General features: G+C 36.1%; 1 protein-coding gene across 1 annotated transcript; it reads left to right on the top strand.

The window, feature by feature from the left end:
* The first annotated feature begins 15,219 nt into the window (after positions 1 to 15,219).
* Positions 15,220 to 20,011, top strand: dusp5 (dual specificity phosphatase 5). The gene is made up of 4 exons (XM_043223776.1): positions 15,220 to 15,694; positions 16,435 to 16,577; positions 16,940 to 17,159; positions 19,278 to 20,011. Exons 1-4 carry the CDS (start codon positions 15,331 to 15,333, stop codon positions 19,670 to 19,672), a joined length of 1,122 nt encoding a protein of 373 aa, XP_043079711.1. The 5' UTR covers positions 15,220 to 15,330; the 3' UTR covers positions 19,673 to 20,011.
* Positions 20,012 to 20,366: the final 355 nt, after the last annotated feature.

Below are 20,366 nucleotides of genomic sequence, written 5' to 3'. Positions count from 1 at the left end.
TGGAGTCCTCGTTGTGCTGCAGATTTCGTAAGGGCAGTGTTTGTAGAGAAGAGTCCAGGTAAGGCTTGGAATCCACATTCTCCTTTCAAGTCTGGAGTGCAAGGAGCGGTGGCAACTTCTTTCTGCTTGGCCCATGGCACTTCTACAGAATTAAATTACCTCACGGGCGCGATACTAGTCCGGAACGCTGGTCCGGCAGCTCACATCTTTTGCTGCATGGGACTCCCTGTATGCACCCTTCCTGGACCCATGAGAACACCAACGTGGCATGCTTGGCCCTTCACAGTGGCGTTGATAAAGCTTCATTCACTTCAGGTGTGCCCCATCACAATCTGCCAGACCTAACTAATTCTGCGCCCCTCCTATTACATACGCAGCCCAACCGAGAGCCCGGTAAAGGATGGCGAATAAGGGAAGTGGTGACAATAATAGCCAGAAGAGGCAGCTGACTAGCCATATGCCCCTATTATGGGTTCAGAAAGGTTCATATTTTAGTTTTGGGAGTCCACAACAACAGGTTGACATACTTGCAAGGTCAAAAAACTTATATGCATTTATATTTATCTTAAAACTTCCAAATGACTCCTCATGTTTCCAAACCCTTCCTTTAATTTATACTAATCGGCAGTGATTGGTCGATTGGTCTCATTTTAATTTCAAATAGCCTGTAACACCTGATAAAGCAGTGTTTCAGAGCACAGTGCAGTTTTATGTAAAGGGTTACCAGGGAAACCGCTATTTAAACGTTCCAAAAGTAGAACCTAGTGGCAAAGAATGAATTTGCATTTTCATTCAGACCAACACAAAAAGACCAACAAGTGGATGGACAATATGCTAATATTTTATGTTGATGTCAACATGAAATGGCATGGGATTCATTTAAAAAATGACTAGTTTCAATGATTCAGAGTCAGCTCTTTCTTTTGAAAAACAATAAGTTTACACACTTTATGCACTTTATGCATCAAACTTTGCAGGATGTTTTCATTCACTTAGAGCAATGCATGAAAGGCCATTTTCAAAAATCCATATAAGGGGTACTTTAATATAGTTGAATAGTTAATTGGGCATGCATGTGTGAATAATACTGCAACTCTTTGACCTGAGCCAGTGGGTAAGCAACTAACACACCCAAGAATTACCCAGAAAACCCTGACAACCGTAGCAGAAAGCCCCTAGAATTGGCACAGGAACCACACTAAAACCCATTTGAACGTCTGGGTAACAACATAGCGAAGATGTGTTTATTAAGAACACAAAATATTTGACGTTAGCATGATGTTTAAAGCCAGTTAGCTTACAATTGCTTTATGAGGAACATGTTCTAGCATGTCACATCTCGGCCACAGGAATAGACAGCTGAGTAAAAGCTTCTCACGTCAGACTCACACACACACACACACACACTCGAGTAGCAGATGAGAAGACTTGTCTGTGGTTCATTAGTAATGACCCACTCACAGACACACCTCAGCCCCACCCAGCACACCCACTGGAGTGGAATGTTTTTTTTATGCAGTTTCATTCTCACTCTTAGTGGAAATTGTGGGTGGATTCCCTGCTTGTAATCACAAAACTTTTTTGTACGATATTTACAAAGTGTGACATGAGCAGTCAAATGGGGTGATGTTTTATTTTGTTTTTGTCAAGTCCTCGAGGTCTGGCATGGGCTAGCGCTGTTTACATGCCCTGAGGATGTGCATTGTTTCTGATGCCTGTTCGCGCATAGCAGGCCTTCACTGCCAGTCTAGATCTGCTCAGAGCTGTTCCCATTTCCTGCTGAACAGGAAGAGCCAGCCCCCACTGGTCTTTGTCACTCAGAGAGGCAGGAAGAGGAAATGGCCCACAGGAAATAGCTCCCCCACTTGCTCCGAATCATCCCAACTGTACGCTAAGTGAACTCACATGCACAAACTGTCCTCAATCAGCTGCGTGTGTATGGTGTAAATTTATACATATATGTATATATATATGTCTATAATGGTATCATTCAAATAAAAAAACATTATTTTGTTTTTAAAAAATGGTGTATTTTGTGTATATGTACATTGGACAAAAGGGGGGAATAAGAATTGAACATTATTTGATATATATATATATATATATATATATATATATATATATATATATATATATATATATATATATATATATATATATATAGCAAGCTTTTGTTCATTTGGGCACTGGGCACCCCTGTGTCCTAACTACACACAATGTGTGTATAATTTACATGTTAATGTAGGTATAATTTACATGTTAATCTGAGTTTTGTCCTAACTAGCCACGATGACGACAAGCGAAACCATTTCAGAAACTGTTTCTATTTCCATGACGTCACAGCTGGAACAACAATATATAAAGTATATGGCAATGTCAAGTAGTGGTTATGTGTTTTAATCAATATTAGACATGTCTAATGTGAGTCTTAATATCATATTTTGTTGCATTTATAGCATTTCTAACAACAAATCTTGAAAAAAAATTAAAGCAAAGATATACATTAAAACAATGAACTATCTGTAAACCAATGAGCGATAACAAAGATGGTATTAGTCACTTGGTATGTACATTTAATATGTTGAAAATGTTTAATGTTTATGAATTAGGTTATAAAAATGTCCATTAGGTTGCAAGTGTAGAGTGCTTCCAGAAAGAGCTGCCCACACACGCTTGATTACCTGTGATTTTTTTTATTGTTTTTGTCATTTTGTGGCATCTATTTTGGACATGGTTTTATAATGGTAAAGCAAAATTACATTTCCTCTAAAAAACAAAATTGTATGCACAAAATTTAATCAACCTAAATCATCTGCCAGAGGCCACTCTAATGAATGTGCATACAACAGTTAGAGTAAGATAGAGATTAAATAAGGATGTTTGGTAACACTTTATTTTAAAGTGCCCTGGTTACACGTTACATACACTTAAATTACATACAATAAATGACGCATAATTACATGCAATTAACTCCAAACCAAAAAACGTAATCCTAAAACCTAGCCATATAGTAAGCACATACAGTTAATTAATATTACAGAGTACTTAAATGTACAATTACCAGGGCAGCTTAAAATAAAGCGTAACTAGATATTTTTCTTACACAAACACATCACTTTACTTTAGAAGGTCTTTATTAACTACTAAAGCAGAAAAGCACTTTTTATGGTGGTTGGTACTCTTCCCTGGGCTTTAAAATCTCAGCCTCCATTCACTACCATTATAAAGCTGGTAAAAGTCAGGACATTTATATATGAATATAATTCTGATTGTATTCATCTGAAAGAATAAAGTCATAAACGACACCACAACTGCAAAATGACCCTTACTGTTCTGAAACTAAAACATATTACGCAATGAGTTTTTACGACACTCTCACTGACCACTGCATGTTTCTGTAATTTTTTTATGCTGTCATGCAGTCTTTAAAAGGGAAGTAATACAGGTGCATTATCACCGCAATCTAACCAGAAAGAAAGCAGAAATTTACATGGGAACACATCTGTGACTGACGCACCCACCGCCGGCCCCCATCTGCCCACACAGCGCTCACAGCTCTCAGCTGCCGCCAGCCATTTTTGGACTGTGAAAGAGGGTGTTAGTGGTTAGCTTTGAAATGCATGTCCCTATTTCAATCCTGAAAGTGATACTAAGGGGAAAAGGCAGGTAGTTTCTGCCTCATTGTGTGTGAGGACAGATCTTGTCATCAAAACTTTTTCAACCACTTGCCAAAAATGTAGCATTGGCCGAAAAGCATTGTAAAACATTGACATTTAAAAATAAGGAAGTGCTTTAAATATGATGAGAATTTACGCATGCTACTAATGAAAATACAGTAATAAGTAGCTGTGCTGACAGAAATGACACAGTTTCATACTAAACAACGTTATATACTAGGAAAACTTTCTAAATGTGTTTAGGTTGCTATTTTTGCCTAACTTAATACATTTTAGGTAAGTAAGTTAGTGTCACATCATGAAATGTTTTAATATCTGGGAAACTGTATTAAATGTGATTTTTTTAATAAATGTAATAAATAGATTGTAAGTTAGGCCAATTAATTGTAATGATTTAATTTACATTAAAGAGTGAGCAAAGAAGAGTATCAAGGGAGCTTTTTGAAATCTATATGTATTTAAAAATATTTTTTACTTTTAAAATCCAGATTTATTTAAATATATATATATATATATATATATATATATATATATATATATATATATATATGTTCAAATATATATATATATATGATTCTGTTCACAACTGTGGAACAGCTAAATGTTTGTGATAAAGATTAAATAATAATTAAAACTATTTATTTATTACGGTTAGAAGTTAAAAGGCTTTGAATGTGACTTTAATTATGGGATACAGAGAAAAGATATTGACCACTGTAGTAAAACAATGCAAACAAATTATGATTATTATTGTAAAACTTTTTGCTATATTTATGACTTAACCTATTGGTTATCTGTATCTGTGTAAGATTTATGTAGGCCTACTTAAAGCGTTATCGTCAGCAGCATTTATTTCAGAGAAATTGATGCATTTTTTAAGTGTTTGGACAGTTACATGAGTCATCAGCATTGTACATTCAGAAAAATGCTTATTTAAATGCTGAAAAACAATGTGGTCAAACATGCCAGGGTGCTGTCGCTAAAGAAATATACCAGTGAAAATGTGCGTGTGTTTATGTATAAGACTATTAGATCTCAAACATCCTGCTTCATTGTTCCAGGGGTGTCGTTACTCATATAGCTTGTGTGACTCAGGTTTGGTATTTACTTTTAAGTGGTTGACTCATTCTAATCATTTTGCATACTTTTAATAAGATGGTGGATTTTAGCACTTCACCAGCAGTCCTCCCACTCAACAAGGCCGTCTGCAGAGAGACTGTTCAGCTGGCGTTTTCAGACAGTGCTGGACTGTGATATTAATAAAGCAATAGAGTAATTAGCACCAAAACAAGTATGCAGTTATATAATGATACGCAAACTGTCCTAAAATGCTTTTTTGATTGGTTCTGTACAACCCTTTTAATTAAGTCAAGCCATTGTTTGTTCATTAAAAAATAACATTGTATGATTAACATTGTGTGACTCACACTTACTGTACAAAATGTTGTTCTAAACCTGCCTAAATTAATGAATAGTTATTTAGCTGAATGTACTGGCTGCTCTTTTCTATGCAATTTGAATGAAGACTGAACTGCTGAGTCCCTATATATAAAAGAAAGGTATTGTTGTGTTCCACAGGATATTTAGTAGCAGTAGTAGTAGAATGATTTTTTTTCCACTATACAATAACAAAATAAGAATAATTGGAAAAAAACAGCCAATTGCGACTTTTTATCTCATAACTCATACCTATTATGTTTATATATATATCAAATCTGCCCTCTCTCTTTTTGTTTTGTTTTGTTTTGTTTTGTTTTGTTTGGTCAAAATTGTGAGAAATAAACTGAGATTTGTGAGAATATTTTTTTTCCTGCCATGATATACACATTTTTATTTCCCAATTCTGACTTCTGTTCTTGAAATTGCAAGTTAATATCTCACAATTTGTGTGTGTTTTGTGTTTACATCTCAAAATAAAAATCTCACAATACATACCCACACAACACAAAGGTTATAGAAATTTTTATTTTTTTTATTTAATTCAATTTAATTTCTAATTATGCTAAAAAAAAAAAAAAAGACAACGCAGTTGTTCAACTGCTAATTGCAATTTTAAAAAAGTTGGTTCTCTCTTGCAGAAGAAAAATCTCGATATGTAATACAATGCTACTTGCAAATGTATAAAAACAAAAACCTAAAATAAATAAATAAACATATAAACTAGATCAATATTCTTCCCTACTGGTCTGGAATTACCACACACTTTGTAATTAATGCTTTTCTTCGTGACACACTTTCATGAGTTTACAGTTTGTCAGAGCCACCAAACTCGTCTTGAAGAATGTCATCTTCACCCAGAAACACATTCAGACACACTCGCGCATAAACACACATGTGTGCGCCCACGCGCTTATCCCCGGTGAGTCATAGCATGGACATGTAGCGCCTGCAGACAGAGCCGCACACAACAGTTTTCTTTTTATCTCATGGTATTTAATTGGCTCGTGAGGAGTAGGTAATGGTCGATATGAGTTGTGTTTTGGTAAAGCTCTATTGCTCTTTGTGGGCGAATAGTGTGTGTGTGTACGGAGAGCTCTGTCTGGTCTAATGAAGGCACTAGGTTACGATATTTTTAGATTCTGCCTCAGAGGAGGGGAGAAAACCTCCAGCTAAGAGATGTGTCACCCGTCTGTTGCCGTTGCCTTTCTCCTCAACACCCCCTCCAGCCCTCCTTCCTCCGATTCTTCATCCCTCCTTCCCTCCCAAGGGATCTGAGATCAAGAATATAGAAAAATGAGTCATTCGCTTCATATCGCTTTCCAGCTCATATAGAGATGTGGGATGGCAACTGCAAACATGAAGCATGCAATCCATATCAGGCTTGCTAAAAATACAGAGAAACTTGCGTAGCATTGGCATTCATGGAGTGCTGTTCTTGAGGTATTAAAATAAATAATAATTATTATTATAATAATAAATAAAAACATGGTTAGAGTAATGCACTTCATTGGAAGCATATGACATGCTAAAAGATTTAGCAGTTTGTTTAAATGCTACTATAAATAATTCTTATATTTTTTTAAAAAAAAGGGTTATTTGAGCTAGGACTATTTCTCTCAGCGCATAAATACTTTGTCATCTATTACATAACAACTGTAGTTAAGCTACAGACTACAAACAGAAAAAAATGTGTTAAATTAGCTGAAGGTTAGCCTTAAGCTAAATTAGCTGGTTGCACCACAAACTACATGGCACTCTTAGTAGTGGGAACTACTTTTTTTGTGGAGGATAAATTTATGGCTATTCATCAGCAGTATTGTTAATCTAAATTCTATAACTAATCTGAAAGTTTCTGAAAAATATGCTTGTTAAACTAGCTACATTTTTTTTTTTTTATTGGTGGAGTTACTTTAATGGCTGTAATCATTTTTGTTATTTACAACAGTATCAGGCAAGATATTTGAAAAATTGTCATAGCTAAGATACAAACTATGTTATAAAAATCATCCAAGCTAAGCTGTAAACTACACTTTTACACAAAATTAGCTGGTGAAACTGCAAGCTACACTGTCTTTTAGCTCTGGGACTACTTTTTTTGTGTGGATGGATCTTTGCCCTGATGAAAAAAAAGGTATGTTTTGATACTGGGATGCTGGTCTAATCTGATCCTTTGCTGGTTTATGCTGGGCATGTGCTGGCAAAGGACTGGTTTAAACAAAACATACTTAACCAGTATATGCTGGGGTTTTTTTTACAGCAGGATGGTTATTTCTTACATAACAACAATAGGACAAGCTATTCTGGAAATTTAGTTAGCTAAACTACAAACTGCGTTCTATAAATTAACTAAGTTAACTAGCTAAAAGTTACACATATATTTATGTAAGATATTGTAAAAAAATAGTAAGGTTGTTAAAATGTTTTGTGGGAAAACATTAGTATAAGAAAAGTCATTTGTTTGGGACATGAAGCAAAATGTCTTTAACAATGCTAATGCTAACATGCTAATGCTACCACCTCACTACTACTAAATATAACTGCACTATTTTAGTTACACGGTCATTACATGAGTTGAAAAGTGGACATAAATGTGCACAGTGCAGTGTTGTGCCCCATAGATTTCCACATGCACTACTATAAACACTTTAAAACACAGAGCGACAAGATTAAACAGTTTTCTGAGGTAATATGACACTGACTCTGTCAATAAAGCTTAACCTGCACTCAGTCTAAAACAAGTCGCATCCTTCTCTGCAAAAACATTTCTTGTTGCAATCAATGGCAATTATAATAAGGGTCTTCCAGGGTGGGGAAAGGAGGGGAGCCGTTCAGCCCTGGCTTGCAGCTATATCCCGCCATATAGGGTGAGACCCAAATTCCCGCTGTCTGTCATTTTCCCTTTCTTCTTTCTCTTCCCCCTCCCTTATCTGTGTGGGAGTCCGAAAGCCAAATCCACTCAGCTAGAATTAAAGGCAGTGACCTGCAGTGAAGGACAAGGAGGAAATCAAAGCCTGGATCACTTGCTTCATCTGTGCCAGAATCACCACAATCATCTAGCTCTGCATGTCACATTGCACCCTCAGATAGTAAAGTGGTTGGTTAATGAGGAAATAAAGGATTTAATCAGACACACGATTAATCAAAGCTGCAGTCCGTAACTTATTTTGGTTAGAAATGATCCAAAATCAATATTCGAGCAGCCAGTGTTCAAAACTGTCGCCTTCCTTCAGCCTGATTCACAATGGCTACCTTATAATAATGTTTTCTAATTTAAGTGCAGGTAAGTTTTTGTGGGAAATTCAATTATGTCGTCATTATGTAATGTCTGTAAACATAAAGAAGCTGTCCTGGCTACTAGGCAAGCCCATGTGTGGGTCCTGCAGGTGGATGGTCGTTTATAGCCTTTTCTCACAGCAGCTGAAATAATTACACATCAAAAAATCATTTTGATGGTGGATTGTAATTCAGAAAGGATTACATGAAACACATGTGAATTAAATTAAATGATTTTCCAGTTTTGAAGAAATGCTCATGATTACAGATCACACAAGATTTGTTTTTTTAAAAACAGCCAGTTTGAAGTAATCCACAATTTGCTTTTTGCGTTAAAAGAATTTGTTAATATGAAATTTGAATGGCACAACAATTGGATGTAGACTGACATAAATTGAAATCTACATGCTAATACAAAGTCAAGCAATGCTGACGTCATTAATAATTTGAGAATATAACTAATAATAATTTGCATGGTTTAATGTGATTAAGCTAACTGATCATTAGATCAGTTTTTCTTGACAATATCCAATATATAATAGGCTAGAATCTGTTATTACTAAGTACAGGATTCCATTGGGGTGACTTACAGCTACACATGCTCCTCAAAACATTACATTCATCCTTGCTATAGCCTCATCTGAGTACAATGTACACAATAAAAATAATTCTGCAAGGGAATGCAATTCCAGGTTTTTAAACAGAGATGATGACAAAGAGGCAAAACATATAAACCGCAGCTTTAACTGCAATTGTCAAATCTTTGGACTTTGTTGTTGTTTTCATGTCCCATGTGTTAGATGTGACCTAATTTTAGTTAATTGTCTCATTGTGTTTAGCTGTGTCTTGTTAATTTAGTAATTTACTTTGTGTATTTAATTTAATCCTGTTTGTTTCAGTTCAGTTTGTCCGATCTCGTCTTTATTATGTTTTGTTTGTAAGCCTGCCTACCTACCTATTGTTTACTACTTTGTGTAAGATTAAAAACTATTAAGGGTATATACTCGTCGAGTGCTCCTTCCCTCAAACCACAGCGTGACAGCAATAATACTGTCAATGAACAATTATTTTTATTCTGAGTGACACTGGGGAGACATTTATTTTCAAGGCAAGTGAATGTAAACACAACAGTCCTGAGTGTCTGAGGTCATTATGTCTGTAATGAGAATGACAGTCATTACATTGAAACTGGACAATAAGTTCATAGCAGGTAGAACAATAGGGTGTTTGTTTACATCTAAAGATTTGCTCTGGGAAACCCCTGGAAGCCTCGAAACTTTCCAGCTGAATGTCAACACCTCTGAAATAGAAGAATGTCTCACATGCACATACATTTAAGAGAAGTTATGAGAATGTGCTTCCGTAAACAAAACAATGCACTAGAAAGATGCTTTTAAATGAGGGAAAACAACACAACCTGTAATTCTTCTTGGCATTAATTGTATAATTTCCTTCAACTCAGTGCCAGTTATTCAAAGTCAGCAGATCTGCAGCCCACACAGTGGAGGTTAGTGTTAGCATGTTGCTAGCCGAACGATACATCCAGGTTGTTAAAACAATTGAAACAGTCCACGTGATATCAGCAGATTAACCCTTAAATGCAGGAATGTTTTGTATATTATACATTCAGGTCAGGTGACTTATATATCCAGCACAGGTTGATTAAAGATATGTGAAATTGCTTGCTAAAAAACAACAAAAAAAGTGCTTTAGACACCCATTTCACCCATTGTCTAGCACACTTAACATGATCTGATTACTTGTAATTCTCTTGGCATTAAGCTCTGCTGACTGACTTATGTTTCATTCTCAAATCATATGATTATCTGCTTGTGTATGCAAAAATAAACAACTGGAGCTCTGTTCTGCCTTATTTGATCCATCTCTAAAAACATTTGCAAAGAATTTTGCGAAGAAGACTGCATCTTCCCTACTTGAGTTTCTGCCACTTTCTCGTCTTGCTGTGAATGATTTCTACATCAGTCAGTAGCTTTCCACTCTCACTCACTCAGACAACGAAAGAGAGAATAATGCTGTTGCCAGGTTTTTGCAAAATCACTGTGTCAGGATGTAAAAATGCTGTCTAGCTAGGTTTTAAAACAGAGCTACTGTGAGTGCCTTGACAATCAGAAAATAATAAGCAACTGTCCACCTGAATCCAAGTGAGAAGAGAAAGCTTTCAAAATCTGGCTGTAAACTGAATATTTTCCAAATATGTGACAGAAAATAGATGCACACTGAGGTGAGGACCCTGATGTGGTTTCTTGTTCAATCAGACAGCGTCTGCGAGCACCTGGAGTCTGTGCTATTTTTACTGCTCCTGACTAGAGTTGCTTTGTTCTTCTGAATAGAGAAGGCGAGGTACATTTATATCTCTCTCTCTCTTTCTGTGCCCTGTAGCATTGTGGCATTAGAATGATCATTAATAAAGTCAGAGGGGTGTGTAGCGTGACTCAGGCCTGTGTGTATGGATTTAGGAATGAACTCTACTTCAAAAAGCAAACACGAGTAGCTATTTTTCCAACCAAAGATTCTAATTAAACCTGAACTGGAATATCACATAAAAATATTTGAATAAAGCACCTTTTTCTATCCTTAGAGTCAGAAAGAAACATCACTTCATGGTAAACTGTGGCACTAAATATCAATAAGAATATAGGAGATGGCACTGAATATAATAATTAGCCTACAGACCTTGCTCATCCATTTCAGAACGACCATAACAACATATAGATGCTGTGTGAACAATATGGTTCAAGTTATCTCGTCTCATAGTGCGAAGTCACATAACATTTTCAGTGTGTATGGAAGAATTTCCTTGCCATTTACATTCAGTGTTTTTTTGCAATATTCCAAAATGTGCACAAGAATTCTTTGAAAGGAAACATAACTTTTGTTTGGCAATGAATATTGTCCTTTGAATTGAAAGGAATAATTCACACCAAAGCGACAATTTGCTAAAAAAAAGTCGTCCAATGTGTAGATGAGGTTTTTTTTTTATAGATTTGTAGATATGTAGCATTACATCACTTGCTCACTGATGGATCTTCGGAAGTGAATGGGTGCCGTCAGAATGAGAATCCAAATAGCTGATAAAAATATCACAATAATCGACAAGTAATCCACATCACTCCGGCCTATCAGCTTACATCTTGTGAAGCAGAAATCTGTATGTGTCTACAAGCAGAAACAGTTTGAGTGAATTCTGATGTAAGAGGAAATCAAGGGCTTGATTTATTATGGATTATAGTCTAGTGCTTTGATCCAAAACAGTGGTTTAAAGTTAAATTTAAAAATGCCTGAATGACGATTGATTTGAAGATGCTAACTGATGGACTGGAGTGGTGTGGATTACTTGTGGATTATTGTGATGTTTTTATCAGCTGTTTATCATTTTGAGCACACTTTAATTCTGGAGTTAACTTTTCCGTTCAAAGCTTTGTTGTGACGCAATGAGTGAGATTTCAAACATATGAGGCATTAAAGCAAACAGACTTTTTATTCGAAGTACATTACATTCTGTTCCTGGAACACTTGTTCACTCCTGGAACACTTCCATGTTCTGAAAGTATTTTAAAGCCTCCGCTTTTTCCTCTTCTACTATTCTTGAGTCTGTTATTGATCAGCTGAGATGGTTTACTGTGTGTGTGTCATAACGTGACCCACTATATTACCGGCACACAGCTGCGAGTCTAGGAATTTACCACCGTCATCTGCATCATCGGCATCATCATCAGCAAGGAGGCAGGGCTTACCAGGTGCCCACATACACATACATTAGATTAGTGTCAATGCTCTTTATGCGAAATCGCCTGTGTCGTAAGTGTTTGTGTGTGTGTGTGTGTGTGTGCGTGCGCACTGGTGTTTTTTTTGTGTGTGCGCGGGTGTTTGTGGTATATATTAAGAAATGTGTTGGTCAGCAAGGAATTTTTGTCAGGAATACAGGAAGCACCTGCATCTGTGACTAGAGCAAAAAACTTCCAGTGGGTTCCATTGTGATGATTTTTTTTTTATCCTATAACACACATACATCAGGAAGGTATTTTATACACACACACACACACACACACACACACACACAGACTGTGGATAGAATAGAGAAGAAAAGGTATGAGTCACAAAGAGAAGCAAATCAGGGGTTTCTAAAATGAGACAAAACCATACATAGTACAATACCTTACAGTGGTATTTTCAAATACACTACAATATTTGAATCATTATCATATGTGACCCTGAAGCACAAAACCAGTCATATAGGTCAATTTTTTGAAACTGAGATTTATATGTCAATCTTTTTATATTAAATAAGAGTGAGAGTAATTTTAGAGTAATTTTACTAAATATTGATGATTAATGTATTAATGATACAGTGTTTGTTGGGCAATTGCTAAAAATATATTAGTTCTACTTATAATTGGTTTTGTGCTCCAGGGTCACATATCATAATACTAATTGTTCCAAGATATTTCAAAAATAGCACACAAATTATACATCATATTTATACATACAGAAATATTACAAAAGAAGTAGTAACACATTTATGCGTTTGAATTATATAACAAAATGTAAAATATAATTTTATAAAATATAGTCTGTATCTTAAGTGATTTATGATGAAGTATATAAATATTTTACATAATAATAATAATAATTCGAATGAAAAAACAGTACAATTGTACGTGGTAAAAATACAATTAATGTAACATTTTCAATTATTTTAAATATTTGAATATATTTGCGTTGTTATTGTTGATTTAAACTTTTATTTTCATGAAATTAAATACATCTTCAATAAAATTATCTGTAAGTATTAGATTAAGAACCTAAAATGAAAAATATATAAGAGAAATATAACAAATCTAATAAACTAATACAAATGGCAAAAGCACAGAACAAATTTACAACATTATCCTTTATTCCAGTGTATATCTTGTTTTATATTAACAATGTAATACATGATGCCTTGATTGTATTAAACCTTGAAGCAGACTTCCTCTAAATATATGTAATTTTTTTTACCATAATGCCTTCATAATCCCGTTAAACAGTGAAGTCATCCAGACATTCAATTGATCCCTCTCGTTCAAGGACCCACTCCTGTGGGCCACATGCGCATAGTAACATATAATTACACACAATATTCACCTCACATTCATTTTGCCAATGCTAGGTTGGAGCGTGAGGGCGGACGGGCCGTGTGTGTCACCCCAACACACTGTGATGTCATCAGCTCAGAGATTACACAGGGCCATATGGGTGACGGCCTGCCACAGTAATCCTCCAGCAGCCTGCTCTTCCTGTCACACACAAACACACAGACACGGTCACTCTCTCCTCTCCACGGGGTGCATTCTGGGAAACGATGGGCCCGCACCAGTGAAAACAATTGCTCATATAAATTAACAAGACAGTATTTTGACTATATTCCACAGCATACGTGTACAGTAAGCAAAAAAGGAATGTCTCTTCTTGTGTATTGTGGTGAGGGATGTGACGTATAATCGCATTAGAGTTCCTGGGATTATGAAGAACGGATATAGGACAGGTGGATAGAGAGAAGCGGAAGTTTATTAAGCATTACTTACCATTCACTAGCGCTGCCAAGATCATGCTATTCATTGTTTTGATGTCTAAATTCTACATAGCACATGAAAAAAGGCTGTGAATTTTATGGTAAAATATTGTAAAAATGCTACACTAAAAACCCATTAATTGATTAATGGTAGGTTCTCCTACTATATACAGTGAAAAACTGTATTGGACATTATGTGTAATTTTATGGTAGTATACCATTTTGGAAGTGTGAAAGTGAAAAACTGTAAATGGACATTCCTAGAATACCCCGCGTTATAGTCGTTATATCATTTTAATAAATGTTTATTTTCAGTTTTTTTTCACTTGTTTATATTAGGGTTTTAGGTTACGTCTGTCGTTGTTGAATTAATGTTTATTGCAATATTTCAGATTCATTGATTTAGTGTTTGTGTGAATGAAACTGACTGTGCACCTTCTATATACATGAGTATTTAAAATCCGCTTGTGATAGGCTTTGGTTTATCATGTGACTTTCTCATCACCACCTACTTTTGCCGTTTATCAGTGTATTACGAAGGTACAAAAGTACATTTCCGTACTTCCATAGGCTGGTATTGTAACATTATATCAGTTAAATAATTACAGTATTTAAATGTAAAGTTAAATTAAATCTGCAAAACCTAAAATGTCGCTACCATATTTTTTACGGTAACATTCTTTGCAACCACAACTGCTGTTTTTTTTTAATTATTTTAAGGATTTATTATTTTTTTTTATACAGTGTACATCACTAATATGTCTGTTTGGTTTCTGCATTTAAATATTTTTAGTATTCGTCTGGCAATAGCACATTTCCTATAAGATGTCAAATAGAACATGTTTTTGATCGGTTTAGAAGTATGTAAATCTGACATCTTTAAAGACCACTCTCGGATGTTTGTACACGGCAGATGCTTTCCAGATCAAGCGATCTTTAACAGACAACGTGCCTGTGTTATCTGGATATATTTATCCTATTCTTTCTTTTAGCTAAGTAGCTAAGTGCTAACGCAGCACACTTCTTAAATATTTTTGATGTTACTTCCAGGAAAAAGCATCTGATTGACAAGAAAATGACACAATGTGTGCAGCATGGGTGATGAGCTGGTGATTTCGATGTATTTGCTTCTCTCGCCTTTCATAGGCGGATTCGGTCTACAGAATGTGGGCGCGCGCTCCCGTTTCGACATGTCCATATATGGTTCGTGACGTCAAGCTCCGGAGGTTCCATTCATATAAAAGCAATCGGACGGAATCCCCTCGGAGGAAATGTAGACTCAGGCTCAGCGGACAGGGTTTAGTAGGCAACCTACACCCTTGAAACATTCACATCCCTGTTACAAGCGTTTCACTTTGTCACTCCAACATGAAGGTCTCCAGCATAGACTGTCGCCGCCTGAGGAAGATCATACGGAAGGAGTGTGGAAATTGTCTGATTGTGGACTGTAGACCGTATTTCTCGTTCTCCAGCTCTAGTATCAGAGGCTCCGTCAATGTCAACTTGAATTCAGTGGTGGTCCGGAGGTCCCGCGGCGGTCCAGTGCCTCTACAGTTCGTCATCCCGGACGAGAAAGCGCTGTTTCGGCTGCGCGAGGGCAGCATCTCCGCCGTCGTGGCTCTGGATGACCGCACACCTCATTTACAAAAACTGAAAAAAGACAGTATTGCTCAGATTGTCATTAATAGTTTGTCGCACTTGGCGACTAGCGCGAGCATCTGCTTCCTGAAAGGTGAGTAAAGACGATTCCTTTTGTGCTTGTTTGAAAGTAATCTCAAGAGGAAGTGTTTAAGCGTTTCATTTGAAACGTTTTAAGTTTAAGTTCTGTTTACGTTTAGAATGACGATTCCAGGACAAAGCAAATAAAGCATTTGATGTCTGACATAGTTACAAATTAATAAATAAAAAAATCTATTTTAGATGTTTCATATTCATTCACTCTAAGAATCAATGGAAGAATTACGTTTTAATGAGTATACTCATATGAGTGCTATTTATGTTTAAATAAATAGGTTAAAATGTGTATATTAAAATAAAATTTAAACTGAAAATAGTGAAATAGCTTTAGTATTTGGTTTGATGGAGCAGATCGGAGCTTTGTCTGGTTTTCGAGAGATAAATTCTCTTTGTGCGTCAAAGGACGGATGAGTCAGAGAGAGAAGTATGAGAATCAGCAGAGTAATATTTATAGCCTCGTATTGTATTTTTACTCCTTTCAGTGATAGCATTGCATTCAAATATACGGAGATTTTAAAAATAAGTTATTGATTGTGTTCAAATGACATGTTGAGTTGAACTAGAAGATTTTAATGACTGAAAGTCAAGCTGTTGAGCTCATGACCGCTCTCCCTATGTCGATGGGAATTTCTTCTTGCCTCTTACACTCTGAACTGCATCGTGTGAAGCCTTTGATAAGGCGAACGACTCAACAATCCTTGGCAACTCATAATAACAGCATATATCTCATTCCAGGAGGCTACGAGAACTTCCATTCCCATTACCCCGAGCTTTGCACTGAACCCAAGTCTGTGGATCTGAGTGAAGACAAAAGTGAAAGAGGCGTCAGCAGTCACTGTGACAAACTGGGTTCTCACCACAAACCAGACTATGATCAGGTAAGAGAGAAGAAAGCGAGCTGTTGTTTCCTCATTTCAACCTGCTTCCACCGAAACCACTTCCTCTAACTGTAGGAGTTTCTGCAACAACTCCCCCTCAAATATTGATAGTCAAAGTACACAAAAAAGACAGATACTTCTCCAGATATATGTATATATATATAACCCAACAATCTATCTATCCAAACCAAAGAGCCCTCTTACAAGCCTTCAAAGACATCCAACGGACATCTAAGGACCTTTTATGTCTGACCTTTGGTCTGCTGTTCAGTTTTTGTGATAAGGTCAAACTGTGCCTCTACACCACCTGCTTGTCTTCAGAGCTTCTGTTTTAATATCTGTTTATTGTTGTTATTTTTCAGGGACGGCCAGTGGAGATCTTGCCTTTCCTATACCTGGGCAGTGCCTATCACGCCTGTAGACAGGACTATCTCAGTGACCTCCGCATTACAGCGCTGCTGAACGTCTCACGTAAGGACTCGCGGCCAGCCAAAGGACAGTATGACTACAAATGGATTCCGGTGGAGGACAGTCACACGGCAGATATCAGCTCACACTTCCAGGAGGCCATAGATTTTATTGGTAAATATTGTATATATGCTATGCTTTCTATGCGTGTGTTTTTAATTATTTTTTATTTAACACAGTTTCAAAATGATTTACATATTATAAGTTTATGTTTATGTTATTTTAGTATGTTTACATGTATGTACATTTATATATTTATACAATTTTACATTATATATAAGCACTGTACATTTCATGTATGAGCACAGCCTATTTTTTCTTGAATATATTTATTCAAATATACACAATATATATAAATACACACAGTACACACTCATACACAAAAAAAAATATTTTGCATGCGATTGATTGCTATTAATCATTTGACAGCACTAATATTTGAGTCGGTTTTTAATTGTTTAATCATTCGGTTTCTTTATTTTTGTTTCATTTTATATTTTTTTCATTTTTATTTACTTAAATGTTTTCATTACTTTATATAATTGTTTATTTAACATTGTCAGAGCACTTCAGAGTTTCATTTTTAGTTATAGTTAACATTAATTTGAATTTCAACACTTGCTTTAGTGCCTTATTTAACAAAATGTAACTGTCAACATCTTTAACGCTATAAAAACCTAATCTATATGGCTCAAACCGTTCCCAGAACTGAGCACAGACCTATAGATAGCGGAGTTAATTTCAGACCGTTTAAAAATAAGACTCCTCTGCTTTACTAACGCGTAATTTTCATAATCTGAACTGCACCTTTAATTACACCTACTAATCCCATGTTACTTGTACTCTGGGAAGTGCAATTAATACCAACTTCCACTGAAAATAAAAAAATTATATGAAACTTACAGATAAAGAGAGATAAACGGGCATGACTCACTGGTTAGACTAATCCAGGATCTTGCGTATCACAGGCGTGGCCAGTGTGTCAGTGGATGAGTCGATGATTAGTGGCGTTAGGTGTGTTTGTGTGCTATAAATAGAATGTCATGTGTTTTGTAGGTTGTTCGAGGGTTCTTTTTCAGGTGAATGTGTTTATAAAAGCAATAAGCCCCGTGAAGCTGTAGTTTACAGTGAATTTATAACAGCTAAGGGGTGTTAGGCACGATGCAGAGTCTTGTTATATATTCACCGTAAACCACAGCTTCACAGGGGTTATAGCTTTTATAAAACAGTTAGGTATATGTAGTAAGGTTTCTCAAAATAAAACGGAGCAAATAAAGTGTAATTATATTAATAAAAACATTCTTCCGCCAAACAGTATAGTCCCTCAGAAACACAGGCATAAACAAAGTTCGCTCTCCCAAATTCAAATTACAACTAAAACTGAAAGGCTCTTTAGTGAAGCAAAAATGGTCCTTGACATGACAGCACTACATAAAAAACCTTTAGAGTGTATAGATGCTGTTTAGACTTTACATATGGTGAAAACTCCTTGTTTGGCCCGTGATCATATTTCAGTTCTTCTGGTGGAGGCTTTAATTATGTCATCCTGTCATTCAAGGACTCACATATCCTGCATGACATTTGATTATACCCAAGTTTAATTTACATTTACCTCAATACAGCCAATTTTACGTAAGAGACAGTGAGGTGATTTGGTCTCCCACAGGAAAGCGATAGCAGTGAAAGAATAATCCATTGAAAGCTTCAGCTAATGAGTGTGTGGCAATATTTAGGCGCATTAGCGAGTGTGATAGTCATTATGACGCCCACAGCTCAGCCCCGCTCCGCTCCAGATGGGCTTCAAGCGTGATTCACACCAGCAGATTTTGTTTTAAAAAGCAGCAAGGAATGAACATGCGCTTCACTTCTCGTGTGTGCGTCGTTCAGAGATAGGAGGCTGGAATCTGCTTAGCTGTGCTGAATTAGACAGGAATACGAATTGGAGCTTTCCATAATAGTGCAAATTTGAGATTTGTTTGACTGACCAATGGGAGATGAAGGGTGTGATTGGGGAAACAGTCGTTATTATTTTGTCTGGTGCCACTACTTCACCTTTTATTATTATTTTTTCTCTTCTTCTTTATCTCTGTAAGCTTAAAAGTTTTAAAAGCACAGGTTTTTAAGTGTGCATTATAAATGAAGTCTGATTTAAAAGACAGCCTGTGTTTTTGTTGACTCAAGCTGTTATTTCGAAAGCTTTTGTGACAAATTCATTATCTTTTCTCTCCACAGAACGTGTGAAAGCAGAGGGAGGTAAAGTGCTGGTCCACTGCGAGGCTGGAATCTCTCGTTCTCCCACCATCTGCATGGCTTACATTATGAAAACCCAGCGGTTGCGCTTGGAGCAGGCCTTTGATGTCATCCGACAGCGACGCGCCATCATCTCGCCCAATTTTAGCTTCATGGGTCAACTACTGCAGTTTGAGTCAGAGGTGGTTTCTTCCACACCTCCGTCTGTCACTCCTGCCGCTCAGGAGACACCCACATTCTTTAGTGGAGACTTCACACTTGAAACCGAGAGCTTCGAGTCCTCAGTTTTCACCTTCCCTACCTCCTTCCTGACACCAATGCCCATCCAGCCGGCAGTTCACCAGTTCAAACTGAGTCCAATAACTGCACTGCCTTAAAATGGCTGCCTGACTCATCGCAGTCTTGGCGTACTTGAAAAATAATGGACGGGCGTGTGGAACAAAGCAATGGACCATCACAGGGAATAAAAATGGTTATGTTTTCATATTTAAAAAAAAAAGAATCATGGAAGACAGTGTTTGCTTTTTTATTTTGTTTGCCTTAGAGAAAACCACTGCACAATGATTACACTGCAATACCTGCCTTAGCTTGATGATGTTCTGCCTATCAACAAGCTCCTAGCTGGGCAAAATTAAATTATTATTATTATTTTTTAAACTGTTTCTTTTTTTATGAATTGTGGATCTGTTAATAAACATTTTTACAAAAGTGTAAAATTTGCTCATAGTGTCTCTTTGTTATCTATTATGTTTTGCTCTTTTTGACACATTTGATCATTTTCAAACAAATTCTGAAGGTATTTCTCTAAAAAAGAGAAAAAAACCTTCAGTCAACAATAATAACATCATAGTATTATGTGTATTAGTCTTAGTGACTGACAAATTTTCCCCCGACTTTAGATAACAGTAAAAAGATACAACAGTGACCTCTGCTGTGACAAATACTATATATATATATATATATATATATATATATATATATATATATATATATATATATATATATATATATATATATATATATATATATATATATACACACACACACACACACACACATACATACACACAC

This window comes from Puntigrus tetrazona, chromosome 22 (assembly GCF_018831695.1).
Source record: "Puntigrus tetrazona isolate hp1 chromosome 22, ASM1883169v1, whole genome shotgun sequence".
NCBI lineage: Eukaryota > Metazoa > Chordata > Actinopteri > Cypriniformes > Cyprinidae > Puntigrus > Puntigrus tetrazona.
The sequence above is the reverse complement of the archived record's forward strand: the minus strand, read 5'-3'. Positions and strand labels throughout refer to the sequence as shown.

Bases quoted from the DNA above. Each gene is read 5' to 3' on its own strand.
- dusp5 (XM_043223776.1), top strand. From the start codon at position 15,331: ATGAAGGTCTCCAGCATAGACTGTCGCCGCCTGAGGAAGATCATACGG. The intron at 15,695-16,434 runs GTGAGTAAAGAC...ATCTCATTCCAG, and splicing joins GAGCATCTGCTTCCTGAAAG to GAGGCTACGAGAACTTCCAT. The intron at 16,578-16,939 runs GTAAGAGAGAAG...GTTATTTTTCAG, and splicing joins ACAAACCAGACTATGATCAG to GGACGGCCAGTGGAGATCTT.